Below are 14,812 nucleotides of genomic sequence, written 5' to 3' on the forward strand. Positions count from 1 at the left end.
TGAAGGGCTTTAAAGTGATAATATAAGCTGTTAGGCACAGCAGGGCAAATAAAAAACAGTACTTTCATACATTGTTCCTAAATTGATCCTGGCAGGCTCGTTAAGGAAATAAAAGTAGCAGAAATTAATAATCTCAAGTTATCACTATCCTGTCCTTCTAAACTAATCCAGAATGAGAACTTCCAGGTTTAGACCACATTTGCAGAGATCTGCCTTCATAGTTTCATAGGTCATCACTGACTGGCAAAGAATTTGACACTGTGGGCACATAATAAATATTTGATGAATGAATGCATAAGGACATAGATTTTGGAGTCAGATACAAAAGTTTTTGGGGGACGCATGAGTGGCTCAGTGGTTGAGTGTCTGCCTTCGGCTCAAGGTGTGATCCCAGAGTCCTAGGATCAAGTCCCGCATTGGGTTCCATGCAGGGAGCCTGCTTCTCCCTCTGCCTATGTCTCTGCCTCTCTCTCTCTCTCTCTCTCTCTTTGTGTCTCTCATGAATAAATGAGTACAATCTTTTTTTTTTTAAAAAAATGGTTTTGAAACCTAAATTTTCCACTTTCCTCCTTTGGCTTACATCATGCACTCTTCTGGTTTTTCTCCTACTTCTCTGTGTTCCCGAAGTACTTAGATTATTTGCTTTACCCTATGAACTCTTCTGTTTTCATTCTCACTTTCCCTGAACAATCTCATTAACTCCCACAGCCTCAAATGTCATCAATATGCTAATGACTCTTGAATCAATTCTTGCAGCCTTGATCTTTTTTCAGAGTTCCTATATACAATAGACGGTCTGTACTTAGATGAACCACAAGCACCTTCCACTCAAAAAAAAAAAAAAAAAAAAAAGGAGAGGCAGAAAAGCTATGAGCTCTGTGAAGGCAAGGGTTATTCATGTTTTGTTACCTGCTGTGTACTCATGCATAATATAGTGCCTGCCACGTTGTTAGGTTCTCAGTATATACTTGACTAAATGAAGATCTATAATTACACTCATTATCTTTCCATCATTCTGGCACTTAATCCCACTATAATATAATTAACTGTTTAGTGATCCATAACTTTCTTTAAACTTCATGAGGGTAGAAATTTTGTTTCTGTTATTCAGGGTGGTAAAGCCTAGCAAATTATTTGGTATGTAGTAGTTGTTCAAAAAACATTTTGCTCATTTTGTTGCTCTACATGTCCTTGGTCAAGTCACTTATCCTCTCTGAGCTTTATATTCTTGATCTATTAAATAGTAATATTAATGCCTTATAACCTTGTAAAGATCAAACAATTCAGTTGCCCAATGTGGGACTTGATCCTGGGACTCCAGGATCACAGCCTGGGCTAAAGGCAGTACTAAACCGCTGAGCCATCTGGGCTACCCTCTTTAACTTATTACTATAAAAAAAAGTTCAAATACACACACACATATATAACTAGAGACTTGGTTTCTTCTATAGATATGTTGAAAATGGTGGGGAGATGAAAGGGATTATAGGCTAAAAGCAATTTAAGAGGCATATAACCAAATGTAGCAAGTGGACCTTACTTGGATCCTGATTAATATTGGGCTGGAGTGTATGCAGTAGGCAGAATAATGCCCTCCCCGAAGATGGTCATGTCCTTATACCTAGAATCTATGAATATGTTATATTACATGTCTCAGGTGAGCTAGGGATGAAGATGGAATTCTGAATGCTCTCAGCTGACCTTAAAATGGGGATATTATCCTGTCTTATCCTGGGGAGCCCAGCATAATCACAAGGATCTTTAGAACTAGAAAATGGAAGAGAGGAGTGATAAAGTAATGCAGAACGTGTTGCTGGCTTTGAGGTGGCAGAAGAGGGCTATGAACCACAGAATTTGGGAGCCTCTAGAAGCTGGAAAAGGCAAGGAAAGGAGTTTTCCCTAGAGCCTCCAGAAAGAGATTGCCCTGCCAACACCTTGACTTTGGCCCAGCAATAGCCGTGTAGGAGAACTGTAAAGCAGTACACTTGTGTTGTTTTTACATAGCAACAATAGAATACTAATACAGGCGTTAATCATGAAAAATGGAAAATTGGTTATTTGATCATGTTTAGGAAAATTCCTTTATTTTAGTTGTGATAATGGAGATATAGTTAGGTTTTTAAAAAAGAATGTTCTTTTAGAAATGATACTGAAATATTAAGGATTAAGTGACCTTGAATTTGCTTCAGAATGGTTGGGAAGTGGCAGGGAGTGAATGGCATGTAAATAAAACATATCAGCTATAAACTGATAAATTGTTAAAACTTGTTTCTTTTTCTTTATTAAATTTTACTAGTTTTTAAAATAATTGTTTCCTTAGCATCCTCTAAAGATGGTTAATGCTAATGATTTTTTGGTTTTTGTTTTTAAATTTTCGGAATCATTGTGAGCTCATGGGGCTAAACATATTTGAAGTATTTTAGTCCATGGTTATTATCCTTATTAACGCTCAAACCATCTCATCTACTTCTTCGAAGTCCATTTGATACAGCCATAGTAGTCTTTGATAGCTTTCTTCCTTTTCTTTTTTTTTTCTTTCTTCCTTTTCTAATATGATAAGATATTCTAGACTTCCCCTGTTTATTTTCTGTCCTAATCCTAGAATTAGTGGTTCTTTAAGAAGTCTGGTTCCTTTTAATGGGAAGTTGATAATTTTGGTACTGGAGTCAATTCATTCTCTGAATAAAGATATATTAAGCAATATGCCAGGGATGGTTCTAGGTGCTGGAGATATTTCAGTGAACAAAACAGACAGTGTCCCTGGCCTCAACGTGTGGAGAGATAGAGAATAGAGAAAATAGAAAGAATAGAAAATTTGCTAGATGGGGATGAGCACTGTGGAAAAAGATAAACCAGTGAAGGACTATAGGGAATGCTGGTTTGTGGTAGGGGGTTGCTATTTCATATAGGATGGTGAGAGAAAGCAACATTAATAAAATAGCCTTTAAGAAGACAATCTGGGGGATCCCTGGGTGGCGCAGCGGTTTAGCGCCTGCCTTTGGCCCAGGGCGCGATCCTGGAGACCCGGGATCGAATCCCACATCGGGCTCCCGGTGCATGGAGCCTGCTTCTCCCTCTGCCTGTGTCTCTGCCTCTCTTTCTCTCTCTCTGTATGACTATCATAAATAAATAAAAATTAAAAAAAAAAAGACAATCTGAAGGAAATGAGAAAGAAAACCATGCAAATAACTAGGAATAGTATTTCCAGGAGGAGGGAAGAGGAAGTACAAAGGCACTGAATCAGAAGCATACTGGCCATTTAGAGAAGTGGTGAAGAAGCCAGTGAGCCTTTCATGTAATGGGCAAAGGGAAAGTGGCAGATCAGGTCAAAGAGGTAGTAGGAATCAGATTCTAGAGGATCATTAGTTAGAAGGGAGCTGTTGGAGGGTTTTGAGCATGGGTTTGACTTAGGTTTTTCCAGCCTCTGTATTGTTGACAAGAGTAGAAGCAAGATCTCTAGGCAGTCACTGTAGTAAGTCAAGCAAGGGATGTTGGTGGCTTAGACTAAGGATAGATGTACTATGGAGATGGTAAGAAATCATTAGGTTACATATTTCTCATATTGTTGTGAGCAGTTCATCTTCTAACACCAAACTTGCTCTTTTACTGAATGATATATTCATCAATTCAAAAGCACAACGTCTTAATCTACCTTAGAAGATACTAGCTAGCTACATCTGTTGTTACTTTAGTTTCTATTTTGGGTTATCATCCCACCCCAGCCCCAACTGGCTTAAGTTAAGTTTCCAAGTAAAGTTTAACATGATGTAGTGTTTTTTTCATCTATTACATATCAGTAATAAGAATATTTTGGACACCTGGGTGGCTCAGTGGTTGAGCGTTTGCCTGTGGCTTGAGGCATGATCCTAGAGTCCTGGGATTGAGTCCCACATCGGGCTCCCTGGAAGGAGCCTGCTTCTCCCTCTGCCTATGTCTCTGCCTCTCTCTGTCTGTCTCTCATGAATAAATACATAAAATCTTTAAAAAAAAAAAAGGAATATTTTATTGGTAGTTGAAAAATTTGACTTGAACCAAAAGAATTAACCAATCATCCCACCCCAGCCCCAACTGGCTTAAGTTAAGTTTCCAAGTAAGGTTTGACATGATGTAGTGTTTTTTTCACCTATTACATATCAGTAATAATAATGTTTGGGACACCTGGGTGGCTCAGCGGTTTGGCGCCTGCGTTTGGCCCAGGACGTGATCCTGGAGTCCTGGGATCTAGTCCCACGTCGGGCGCCCTGCATGGAGCCTGCTTCTCCCTCTGCCTGTGTGTGTCTCTGCCTCTCTCTCTCTGGGTCTCTCATGAATAAATAAATAAAATCTTAAAAAAAAAAAAAAGAATTAACCAATCAATTTCATGCCTATTTAATTTAAGTACAGTCTGGCCAGGTGTTTAATGTATACATTATAATTTTCACTATTTTTTTATGTATTGGTTTAGAATTAATAGCCTTTTTTGAGCAGGGATAGAAAGCAAAAATATCAAATAACCCACTTTATTTTTAATACAGTTAGAAAACATCTGATTTCAGATAATTCACACACTGTACTACCAACTGTTGTATTGGTCTTAATCTCTTGTTTTCTCTCCAAAAACTATTTGTATAAACAAGCTGAGCTATTTTTGAAACACAGTAAATAGATAATTTTGAATCCCTTATGTATTTTATAATATTATATAGTATGTAATTATAATATTATACATGTTACACATATTATTATAATTATCTAAAATTGCCTAAAACTTGTGTTAACTAATTTGCTGAACAACACAAACCTGAATCACCTGTTTGGGAAATAATGCAGCTAAGATCTTTCTAGGGTGAAGAATTTTCATTATATCTTTTCCAAATATTACAAAGATTTTCCTAACAACAGGAGGTAGGTATCCTACCTAAATTAATGACTCAATTTTTAAAAATTGTTCATCTCCAATTTATAGTCTGTAGTCCAAAAGAGGTGACTTTATTTCCTTGTTGTAAGTTAAATTCATGTTTAGTAAGTCAGGGATCTGTTTGCTTTTTAAAAATGTATTGTTTCTTAGATTTCTCCATTGTTTGGAAAACTAGCAACTTAGCATATTTGACAGCTTTCCATCCTATATACTGAAAAAGTATTCTAGTGTGCTGCTAGTTTTATATACTAATTTATGTTTATTTAATAATATTCTTTATAATCCTGTAGTGCTGAGAAACAAAAACATGGAATAGGTATGAATGTATGTCATTCTAAACCTTTAGTTGATTCATAAATAACCATTCTAAAGTTAATAAGATATTCTCACTAATACTATTGGTTTAGAGAGTAGCTAGTAGCTTTAAATTTCTGGATGCATTTTGTAGTGCTGTATTTTATACAAAAGAATAAAAATTAACTTTCCAACATGGTCCCTGTGGGGTAGAGATTAGCCACAAAGAAGCCAAATTTAATGACAGTTGCTTAAGATTAAAGTTAAAAAGGCAAACTTGAGTCAAGAACTAACTTCTTCCTAATGTTCTCATTGTGACACTACTGACTCATTCATTCATTATTCAGTTTGAGTAAGTCACTTAAATTTTTTGTGACTTAGATTCATAGATTATGAAATGGGGCTAATTTAATGATCCTATTTAATAGCTCTAGTAGAACTTAAAAGAAATAGTTGTTTTTATTCCAAATAAGTAGATTGTCATCTTTAAACTACTAACTCTGAAGCGATGTATATTTTTTTTTCTACATAAAAGTGGTTTTTATGACAGGTTCGATAAATGTGAAGTATTTTGGTCTCTGTACCACCCATGGAAGATTGTTTTTCTCTGCACAGTAGTGCAGTTCTCTACAGAATTATTGAGGAAATGGGGCTCATTTTGTGGTGCCTTCCCTGTCTCAAGACCTCACCTTCTTACACCTCCCTCTCCCCATTAAGCCAAGTAAGCAGAGGCCAGGGCTTGGCACTTGATGGCTCAAAAGTTGCCCATTTCTGATCTAAAGTAGTGAAAAATCCAATCTGAAGAAATGAAACATCACTTTATTCATACGGGAAGTAACTATGCCTTGGAAATGTTCAGGACTTAATAATTAGCAAAGCTTGTGTAGCTTTGTGTGCGGGCCAATGTACTAGCAACACAGCAACAAAACAGAGGTGTGAGAATTTCAGTCTTATCCAAAGTGGTTAAAATAGGGCAGTAACAGAAAACAAGGCTTTTATTTCCAAGCAAGGAATGGCAGTGAGCTTAGAGCTTAATTATATGTGTTTAAGACACAGTCACATGTTTCATGTTTAAGAATGGTTTCTCATGTTAAATAAGTTAGTTCCCTATGTACCTTCTCCTTGAGGCATGGGCCAGATGGATTATGTCCCATTTTACAATGACTGATGGAGAATTACTACACTCTTTTATTGCTAAAAATGTCTCAGTGACTCAGTACTTTAGGGCTTATGCATAGATAATGTGATAAAATAAAGGCATATGGTAGATGAAAGGGTTTCACTCTCTTTGAGGTCTGATTTTCAGATTTTTCAATTGGTAACTTTCCCATGGTTTGAAATCCTGAACCTAATCCACATTTTAAAAATATCTATCTCAATATTTTTTCTAAAAAGGCAAAATGAAAGTGATTTGGAACCTTCAATATTTGCTTGATTAAATATTATTTTTTTGCCTTCTATTTATGAGGCAATTTTCTGATAGTGGGTAGAAAAATTATAGTTTTTCCTCTTTGTTTAAGATTTTATTGTTGACTTAGGAAGGAAAAAGTATTATAAAATACTAATAAATTATACAGGCAGGGATGTTGCAGATGTTAAGAGAAGACTTCTAGCTGGGATTCTCTGGGAATATTGGGCAGCGGGGTGGAGGGGGACTCAGGAAATGGAACTTCCGTGAGCCTTGTAGACTGAGAAAACTATGAGTAAGACTGAAGAAAGAGACATTTCACTGGTTGATGGTCATAGAAGCAGGGTCTTGCCTGGCATGATGAGGGGACAGTGAGTAACGTTTAGCATAGTGCCTAAGAGGACTGACTCTGGAGCCAAACTGCCTGGGTTCAGGATTGACCTTTATTTGCTACATGGCCTTGGGCCAGTTTCTTAATTATTCTTTGCCTCAAATAGAATTTTTAAAATTATGCTAATCTTGGGATCCCTGGGTGGCGCAGCGGTTTAGCGCCTGCCTTTGGCCCAGGGCGCGATCCTGGAGACCCGGGATCGAATCCCACGTCGGGCTCCCGGTGCATGGAGCCTGCTTCTCCCTCTGCCTGTGTCTCTGCCTCTCTCTCTCTCTCTGTATGTGACTATCATAAATAAATAAAAATTTAAAAAAAAATAAAAAAAATAAAAAAAAAATAAAATTATGCTAATCTTGCCTGAACTCATGGAGCTGTTTTAAGATTTGACAAGAGTGCCTTCAAATAGTGATGGTTCAAATTAAATATTAAATAAGTATAATAGGTATGATGACAGACAGGGATGTGAGTGGGCATAGATGATAAGGTTGTAAAGAAGATTGGAGTGAGTTCCTTGAAGGACTGGACTAACAAGACTGAATAAGCAAGAAACCATGATGAAAGTAGTATATTTGAAAAAATAGTCTAGCAGAGAAGGTTGAAAAGAGATTGGCAGCAGAGAGTCTGGTTAGGAGATTTGTGATTGTCCAGACTTGAGGGATTCAATACTGGGACTCACATGATAGCCCAGGGGTTTGGATTGAAAAGAAGGGACAGACCTTGGGAGCATTTACAAACACTTGTTAAGGTCTGAGGACTGTCAGGCACACAGGAGACAGAGGGGTGTGCCGGAGTAAATGGGGAATTCAAACATACAGGAAGGACTTCTTAGGAAGAGCTGGTAATGGGTGTAAAAAGATCAAACCCATTTTGAATGTCTTGAATTTAAAGACAAGAACAGGATTTGGCATTGAAAATGCTTATCTGTTGATCTAAGGGAAGTAGGGTCTGGATATAGAAATGGAAGACCCACAGAAGAGCAAATTGTGCAAGTGAATGAGGTAACAAGGAAGAGCATGTATACAGTAATTTTCTTTCCCATTTCTATAATATAAAGTGTGAATCTAAGGGAATGAAAACATGTTCTATCCCAGTTGAGTCACTTGAAACAAGGGCAATAGTAAAGCTTGCTGTCCTATAAAGTGCCATTTCACAGCTCAAGTGCCAGATGCAGATGTGCTAAGTATTATTAAAGCTGGGTTTCTGGGGATCCCTGGGTGGCGCAGTGGTTTGGTGCCTGCCTTTGGCCCAGGGCGCGATCCTGGAGACCCGGGATCGAATCCCACATCGGGCTCCCGGTGCATGGAGCCTGCTTCTCCCTCTGCCTGTGTCTCTGCCTCTCTCTCTCTCTGTAACTATCATAAAAAAAAAAAAAAAAAAAAAATTTAAAAAAAATAAAAGCTGGGTTTCTGGATCTGTAATTGCACATCATTGCAAACAAGCTTTATTCTGGTAAGGGAGAGTAATCCTTTCAGTTATCCTAATTAACCATCTAATTCTAACCACACCTGTAGTATGAATCCTGTCAATACAGATACATGCAGTTAATTTATATTATTATTTATTATAAACAAAAGTTGTCCTTTCTTAAGATTTTTTTTTTGTGAGGGATCCTTTTATTATTTTTTTATTTTTTATTTTTTTAATGTTAATTTATTTTTTTTTTTTAATTTATTTTTTATTGGTGTTCAATTTACTAACATACAGAATAACCCCCAGTGCCCGTCACCCATTCACTCCCACCCCCTGCCCTCCTCCCCTTCTACCACCCCTAGTTCGTTTCCCAGAGTTAGCAGTCTTTACGTTCTGTCTCCCTTTCTGATATTTCCCACACATTTCTTCTCCCTTCCCTTATATTCCCTTTCACTATTATTTATATTCCCCAAATGAATGAGAACATATAATGTTTGTCCTTCTCCGACTGACTTACTTCACTCAGCATAATACCCTCCAGTTCCATCCACGTTGAAGCAAATGGTGGGTATTTGTCATTTCTAATAGCTGAGTAATATTCCATTGTATACATAGACCACATCTTCTTTATCCATTCATCTTTCGTTGGACACCGAGGCTCCTTCCACAGTTTGGCTATCGTGGCCATTGCTGCTATAAACATCGGGGTGCAGGTGTCCCAGCGTTTCATTGCATTTGTATCTTTGGGGTAAATCCCCAACAGTGCAATTGCTGGGTCGTAGGGCAGGTCTATTTTTAACTGTTTGAGGAACCTCCACACAGTTTTCCAGAGTGGCTGCACCAGTTCACATTCCCACCAACAGTGTAAGAGGGTTCCCTTTTCTCCGCATCCTCTCCAACATTTGTTGTTTCCTGCCTTGTTAATTTGCCCCATTCTCACTGGTGTGAGGTGGTATCTCATTGTGGTTTTGATTTGTATTTCCCTGATGGCAAGTGATGCAGAGCATTTTCTCATATGCATGTTGGCCATGTCTATGTCTTCCTCTGTGAGATTTCTCTTCATGTCTTTTGCCCATTTCATGATTGGATTGTTTGTTTCTTTGGTGTTGAGTTTAATAAGTTCTTTATAGATCTTGGAAACTAGCCCTTTATCTGATAAATAAATAAAATCTTTCTTAAAAAAATAAAAAATAAAAAATAAATCTTTCTTAAGATTTTATTTATTTATTCATGAGAGACACAGAGAGAGAGGGGTAGAGACACAGGCAGAGGGAGAAGCAGGCTCCATGCAGGGAGCCCGACGTGGGACTCGATCCCGGGACTCCAGAATCACACCCTGCACCGAAGGCAGGTGCTAAACCGCTGAGCCACCCAGGGATCCCCTGTCCTTTCTTTTCTACTGCATTGTAATTGCCTGTGGGTAAGGAGCAGGCTGCCTGTTCATTTCATTCCCTCACAGATATCGCATTCATTCATTTATGTATTGATTCCAGTTCATTAATTTATTCATTTGTTCCTTCATTCTAGATACTGTATTAGTTGCTAGGGTGAGGAATAAGGCATAGTTCCTGCTCTTAGGGAGCTTAATTATTTAGTTGGGGAAGAAAAGACATAGATACATGAAGTAGAAACAATAATAAAGTCATTCACAGAAAATTATGGTAACGTGAAAGAGAAACATTCAATCTGGATTATGTGGCATAGGCAGTGGGGGAGAGGTACTTCAGGGAAGATTTTTGGAGCAGTTGATTTCTGGGCTAAATCTTAAATGATATATGGTGGTTACTAGGTACACAGAAGAGGAGAGAAATGATAGTGAAGACAGCCTGTGCTTATTAGACTCACAGGAAAATGTGAAGCCTTTGATATTGCTGCAGCATGAAAACAGAGGCAGAGAGTGATGAGAGGTGAGGCTGTAGAGCAGGCATAAAGCCCTGGAGGGATCTGGATGCAGTGCTTAGAAGCATGGAATACAGTCAGTGGTCAGAAATGAGGGGGATCCTTGATGTGGCCTATACAGCATTGTGATCTGATAAGATTTCAGTTCTGGGTGGCAGTTGGGAAGAGCCTTTAAGAAAGACAAGACGGGGATACATGGGTGGCTTAGTGGTTGAGCGACTTCATTTGGCTCAGGGTGTGATCCCGGAATCCCAGGATCAAGTCCCACATCAGGCTCCCTGCATGGAGCCTGCTTCTCCCTCTGTCTGTGTCTGCCTCTCTATTCTCTCTGTCCCTCGTGAATAAATAAATAAAATCTTAGGGGATTCCTGGGTGAGGCTCAGTGGTTTGGCGCCTGCCTTTGGCCCAGGGTGCAATCCTGGAGTCCCGGGATCGAGTCCCACATTAGGCTCCCGGCATGGAACCTGCTTCTCCCTCTGCCTGTGTCTCTGCCTCTCTCTCTCTCTCTCTCTCTCTCTGTCATGAATAAATAAATAAGTAAATCTTATACATACATACATACATACATACATACATAAATAAATAAATAAATAAATAAATAAATAAATAAATAAATAAATAAATAAAATCTTTAAAAAAGAAAAGATACAAGACATTTTGGCAATTAGCAAGACAGTTAGGACCTCAATCAGGACAGTATTGTAGGAGTAGAGATGAGTGGGCAAAATCAAGAAGTATTTGTTATATAAAATCAGCAGTACTCAATATAGCGGAAAGGTCCTAGGATGGTTTTTAGGTAGTTACCATATACTACTGGGTAATTAGAAAATACAGGGAGAGAGAGGATACAGTGAGTTCATTTTTATTTTTGTTATCTTCAACACATTAAGATTTTTAATACTCCTCTGATGTATTTGGAATTAAATCTATTGATGGTTAGCAGAGATGTCTAGATGACTAGAACTACCTCGCTGTCAATATTCACCTTAACTGTATCTCCTCTTGGAAGCAGGGGCGACTTCTACTTTTCCTACAATAAATACCCTGTGTATTCATAGCTCTTTAAATGCATTCATCTGTCATAACTCTTTCACTGTGTTGTAATCCTTGATTTTCTTTTCTGTTTATTTCTGTAGTCACAGTCCAGTGTTTGATACATAACCTCTCCATATATGTGAGCAAATAAATCAGTAGATTTTGTTTGGCTATTATTTCTAATAACCAACGTATTATTTGGTTATTAGAAAAAGTCTATATTTGGCTTATTCCCCATCTAATTCTTCTATGTCTTAACTCCTAGTGCTTTCCCCTGGAAGAATCTCAAACAGTGCAGCTTCCTCAGGAGCGGTAACACCAGCCAACTCAGCTGGGGGACAGCCCCAGCCAGGTGACCAGGATACTTTAGTGCAAAGAGCTGAGCACATTCCAGCAGGGAAACGAACTCCAATGTGTGCCCATTGTAACCAGGTCATCAGGTTGGTTATTCATTTTTGAAATTTTTTTGAAAGTACTTAATACCAATGTTGATTTTTTTTAGTATTCTGAAAGATTTGAAATTTTATTAGTGAGATTATTCTTAGTATATTTCTATGTAATAGTTATTGAAGTAGATAAATTGGAATATATATATTAGAATCTATCACAATGAAAAGTAATTCTGGACTCGGTGAAAATAAAACTAAAAATACCAATTTTCTGAGTTATTAATTCTTATTAGAACTAAGAAAAATAATTATTAATGTGGCCTTTCAGAGAATAATAAAATTTAAGACTTAGAGGGACCCTGAAGATCATTTATCTGAACTTTAATCTTTTACAAATTGTAAAAGTGAGGACTTTTCATTTAGATGAAAAATAGTGATATAAAATAAAGAACTTTGAGCCCTAGAGAAAAGAAGATTGGATTTTTGAATACCAAAGCACTGAAAGATATAATTACCTTCAGATATATTCATAAATACTTTTAATTTTAGATTAGGTCATAACCTGCTTCTTTAAAATATCTTTTATCCAAATCTGTTTTATTGTCTCTTAAGTTCTAAGAGGGGAAAAAAGGCCAGAGATCTTAAGTGAGTGCTCTATATTGACTCTTAATAAACCTCTGAGCATTTCTTAATAAGTGGTTTTTAAAATATTAGGAGGTATAGATAAGAATGTTGATTGCAGGGATTCCACCAACTGAACCTTATTGCCTCCTCTGTGAGTTGCCGTGTTGGCAACTCACAATGATAGTTTGAAATGATTGCTTAGGCGCTCTTCTTACTTTTATTAATTTATCCTGTTTTGAAATAGTTGAAACAGTGGCTTCTTTAAAGTTGAATAAGATTAAGGCTTACTTGCATTTCCCCTACTCTATTATGTAGTTATTACTTAGGATAATGTTTCTACTTAATACTTAAAATGAAGCCCAAAAAGCCTCAGTACTTTATTTAAAAAAACAAATATAAATACTCTTTTCTCTGACCTACTATTAAATAATAAATGTGTCAAGGATACAGCACACAGTACATGATTAAAAATAAAACAGCTTATTTATTTTAAATGTTCATTTGTGGGATGCCTGGATGGCTCAGTGGTTGAGCGTCTCCCTTGGCTTGGGTCATGATCCCGGGGTCCTGGGATCGAGTCCCACATCGGGCTCCCTATGCAGAGTTTTCTTCTCCCTCTGCCTGTGTCTCTGCCTACCTCTCTCTGTGTCTCTCATGAATAAATAAATAAAATCAAAAATTAATAAATAAATGTTCATTTATAACATTTCAAAAATATAGTAAAACAGAAAGCAAAAATAAAAATTCATACATAATTCTACCTTCCAAGATAACCACTAAGAATATCTGAGTTCACACCTTTAAAACCCATGCAGGGATCCCTGGGTGGCGCAGTGGTTTGGCGCCTGCCTTTGGCCCAGGGCGCGATCCTGGAGACCCGGGATCGAATCCCACGTCGGGCTCCCGGTGCATGGAGCCTGCTTCTCCCTCGGCCTATGTCTCTGCCTCTCTCTCTCTCTCTCTCTCTCTGATGACTATCATAAATAAATAAAAATTAAAAAAAATAAAATAAAATAAAACCCATGCATATAAGGACTGATGTTATTTTACAGAAATGGAATTATATATTATATTATATATCAGTAGATTTTGTATAATTATATATTATATGTTATATATTATATATAAAAACATTATTATTTATATATTATAGATATAAAGTATATTATAAAATATAACAGTATTTTGTAAGCTTTATTTTTCACTTAAATGTGTTGTCCACAGTGAATACCCATTTAATAAGAATTAGCCAGTAGCAGTGGTAGTAGTAAGAAAATTAGTAGAAGTTTTCTAAGTCTAGACAGTAACCAATATACAGAAGGCATTTGTGAATGTTTTACCTGAACAGATCATGCGTGACTCTAGACCCAAGTAGTCAAACCATAATATCAGTTTGGTTAAAGTCACTTTCCTAACAGTGGTACTATAAAGTTACTACCTTACAGAAATACATACATAATGGACTCTAGAGTGGTACTGCTTTGTTCTAATAATTAAAAGTATGTTTTTAATTAACTGTACTTAGTAGTTTTTTAGGACTAATATTAATAAGGTGGTTAGGGATACTATATTCTGGATAAAAACACCAATAATGGAGACAAGAGTCACTGCTGTTTGTACGCTGTTGTAAGCAGTTACTGGATAGGCTAACAAACTGTCAAATCCTATCAGTTGTTGGTTCATATTGTCTGATTATCAAATTCTGTGATATCCTATAATCAAAAGTACCAATGCATGTGAAAACTTAGTATGGAGAAAATACAAAGATCTAACCAAGAATTTACATTCCCACCCCTCCCAACCTGCCTTGGTTTCAGTTTTAATGCTAGGCCAGGATATAATTTTAATGTGCAATCTTTCTGCGATGTGAAATAAATATATATTATGTTAATAAGATAAGTGGCCATCACTTATTGTTCCCTCATCTGTTAAATTTTGTATTGCTCTGGATTATCCCAGCGCTGTTATCAGTTAGGCATTAAAGCTTCATTTACTGGGGAAGTTAATAGGAACAGGGATTAGTTCATGTCAAGATCATATAACAGTAATTAACATAGCACATTTGCTTGGTGTTCAAATGCTAACCTAGCTTGAATATACTGTGGTCAGTTCAGAGACCTAGTCAAAGCATAATTCTTGTTCTTGGCCTCAGTGTCAGTATCACTTACCCAAGCAAAGACTCGTTAGATCAAGTGACATTCTCTTAGACACCTGTTTCAAAAACAAGCTGAAGTTCCAGACTTGATATCTTGAATACAGAGTATTGTAACCTGATGAGTTTTGGGAAGTTTAGGATTGTTTTATATTTCTTATTTTCTACAGTATAATTTATATTATTTGTTTATAATTTGTATTGTTTTTTAATATCTTTTCTAAACATCTTGAATTTTAAGAAACATTTTTAAGTAAAAGCAAACTAAGGTAAATTTTATTTTATTTTAATTTTTTTTTAGCAAAGTTAATTG

At 36.9% G+C, this 14,812-nt stretch overlaps 1 protein-coding gene across 15 annotated transcripts in view; it reads left to right on the top strand.

Annotated features, from left to right (window-relative positions):
• The window catches only part of PDLIM5 (PDZ and LIM domain 5), a 212,107-nt gene that overhangs the window by 177,594 nt on the left and 19,701 nt on the right, over positions 1-14,812 (top strand). For all 15 annotated transcript variants that reach the window (XM_077882905.1, XM_077882898.1, XM_077882908.1 and 12 more), the window contains one exon: positions 11,600-11,774. In XM_077882905.1, the coding sequence (XP_077739031.1) occupies positions 11,600-11,774 (175 nt within the window). The remainder of the gene's footprint in view (positions 1-11,599; positions 11,775-14,812) is intronic.

The sequence above is a fragment of the Canis aureus genome, chromosome 33 (assembly GCF_053574225.1).
Source record: "Canis aureus isolate CA01 chromosome 33, VMU_Caureus_v.1.0, whole genome shotgun sequence".
Classification (NCBI taxonomy): Eukaryota; Metazoa; Chordata; class Mammalia; order Carnivora; family Canidae; genus Canis; species Canis aureus.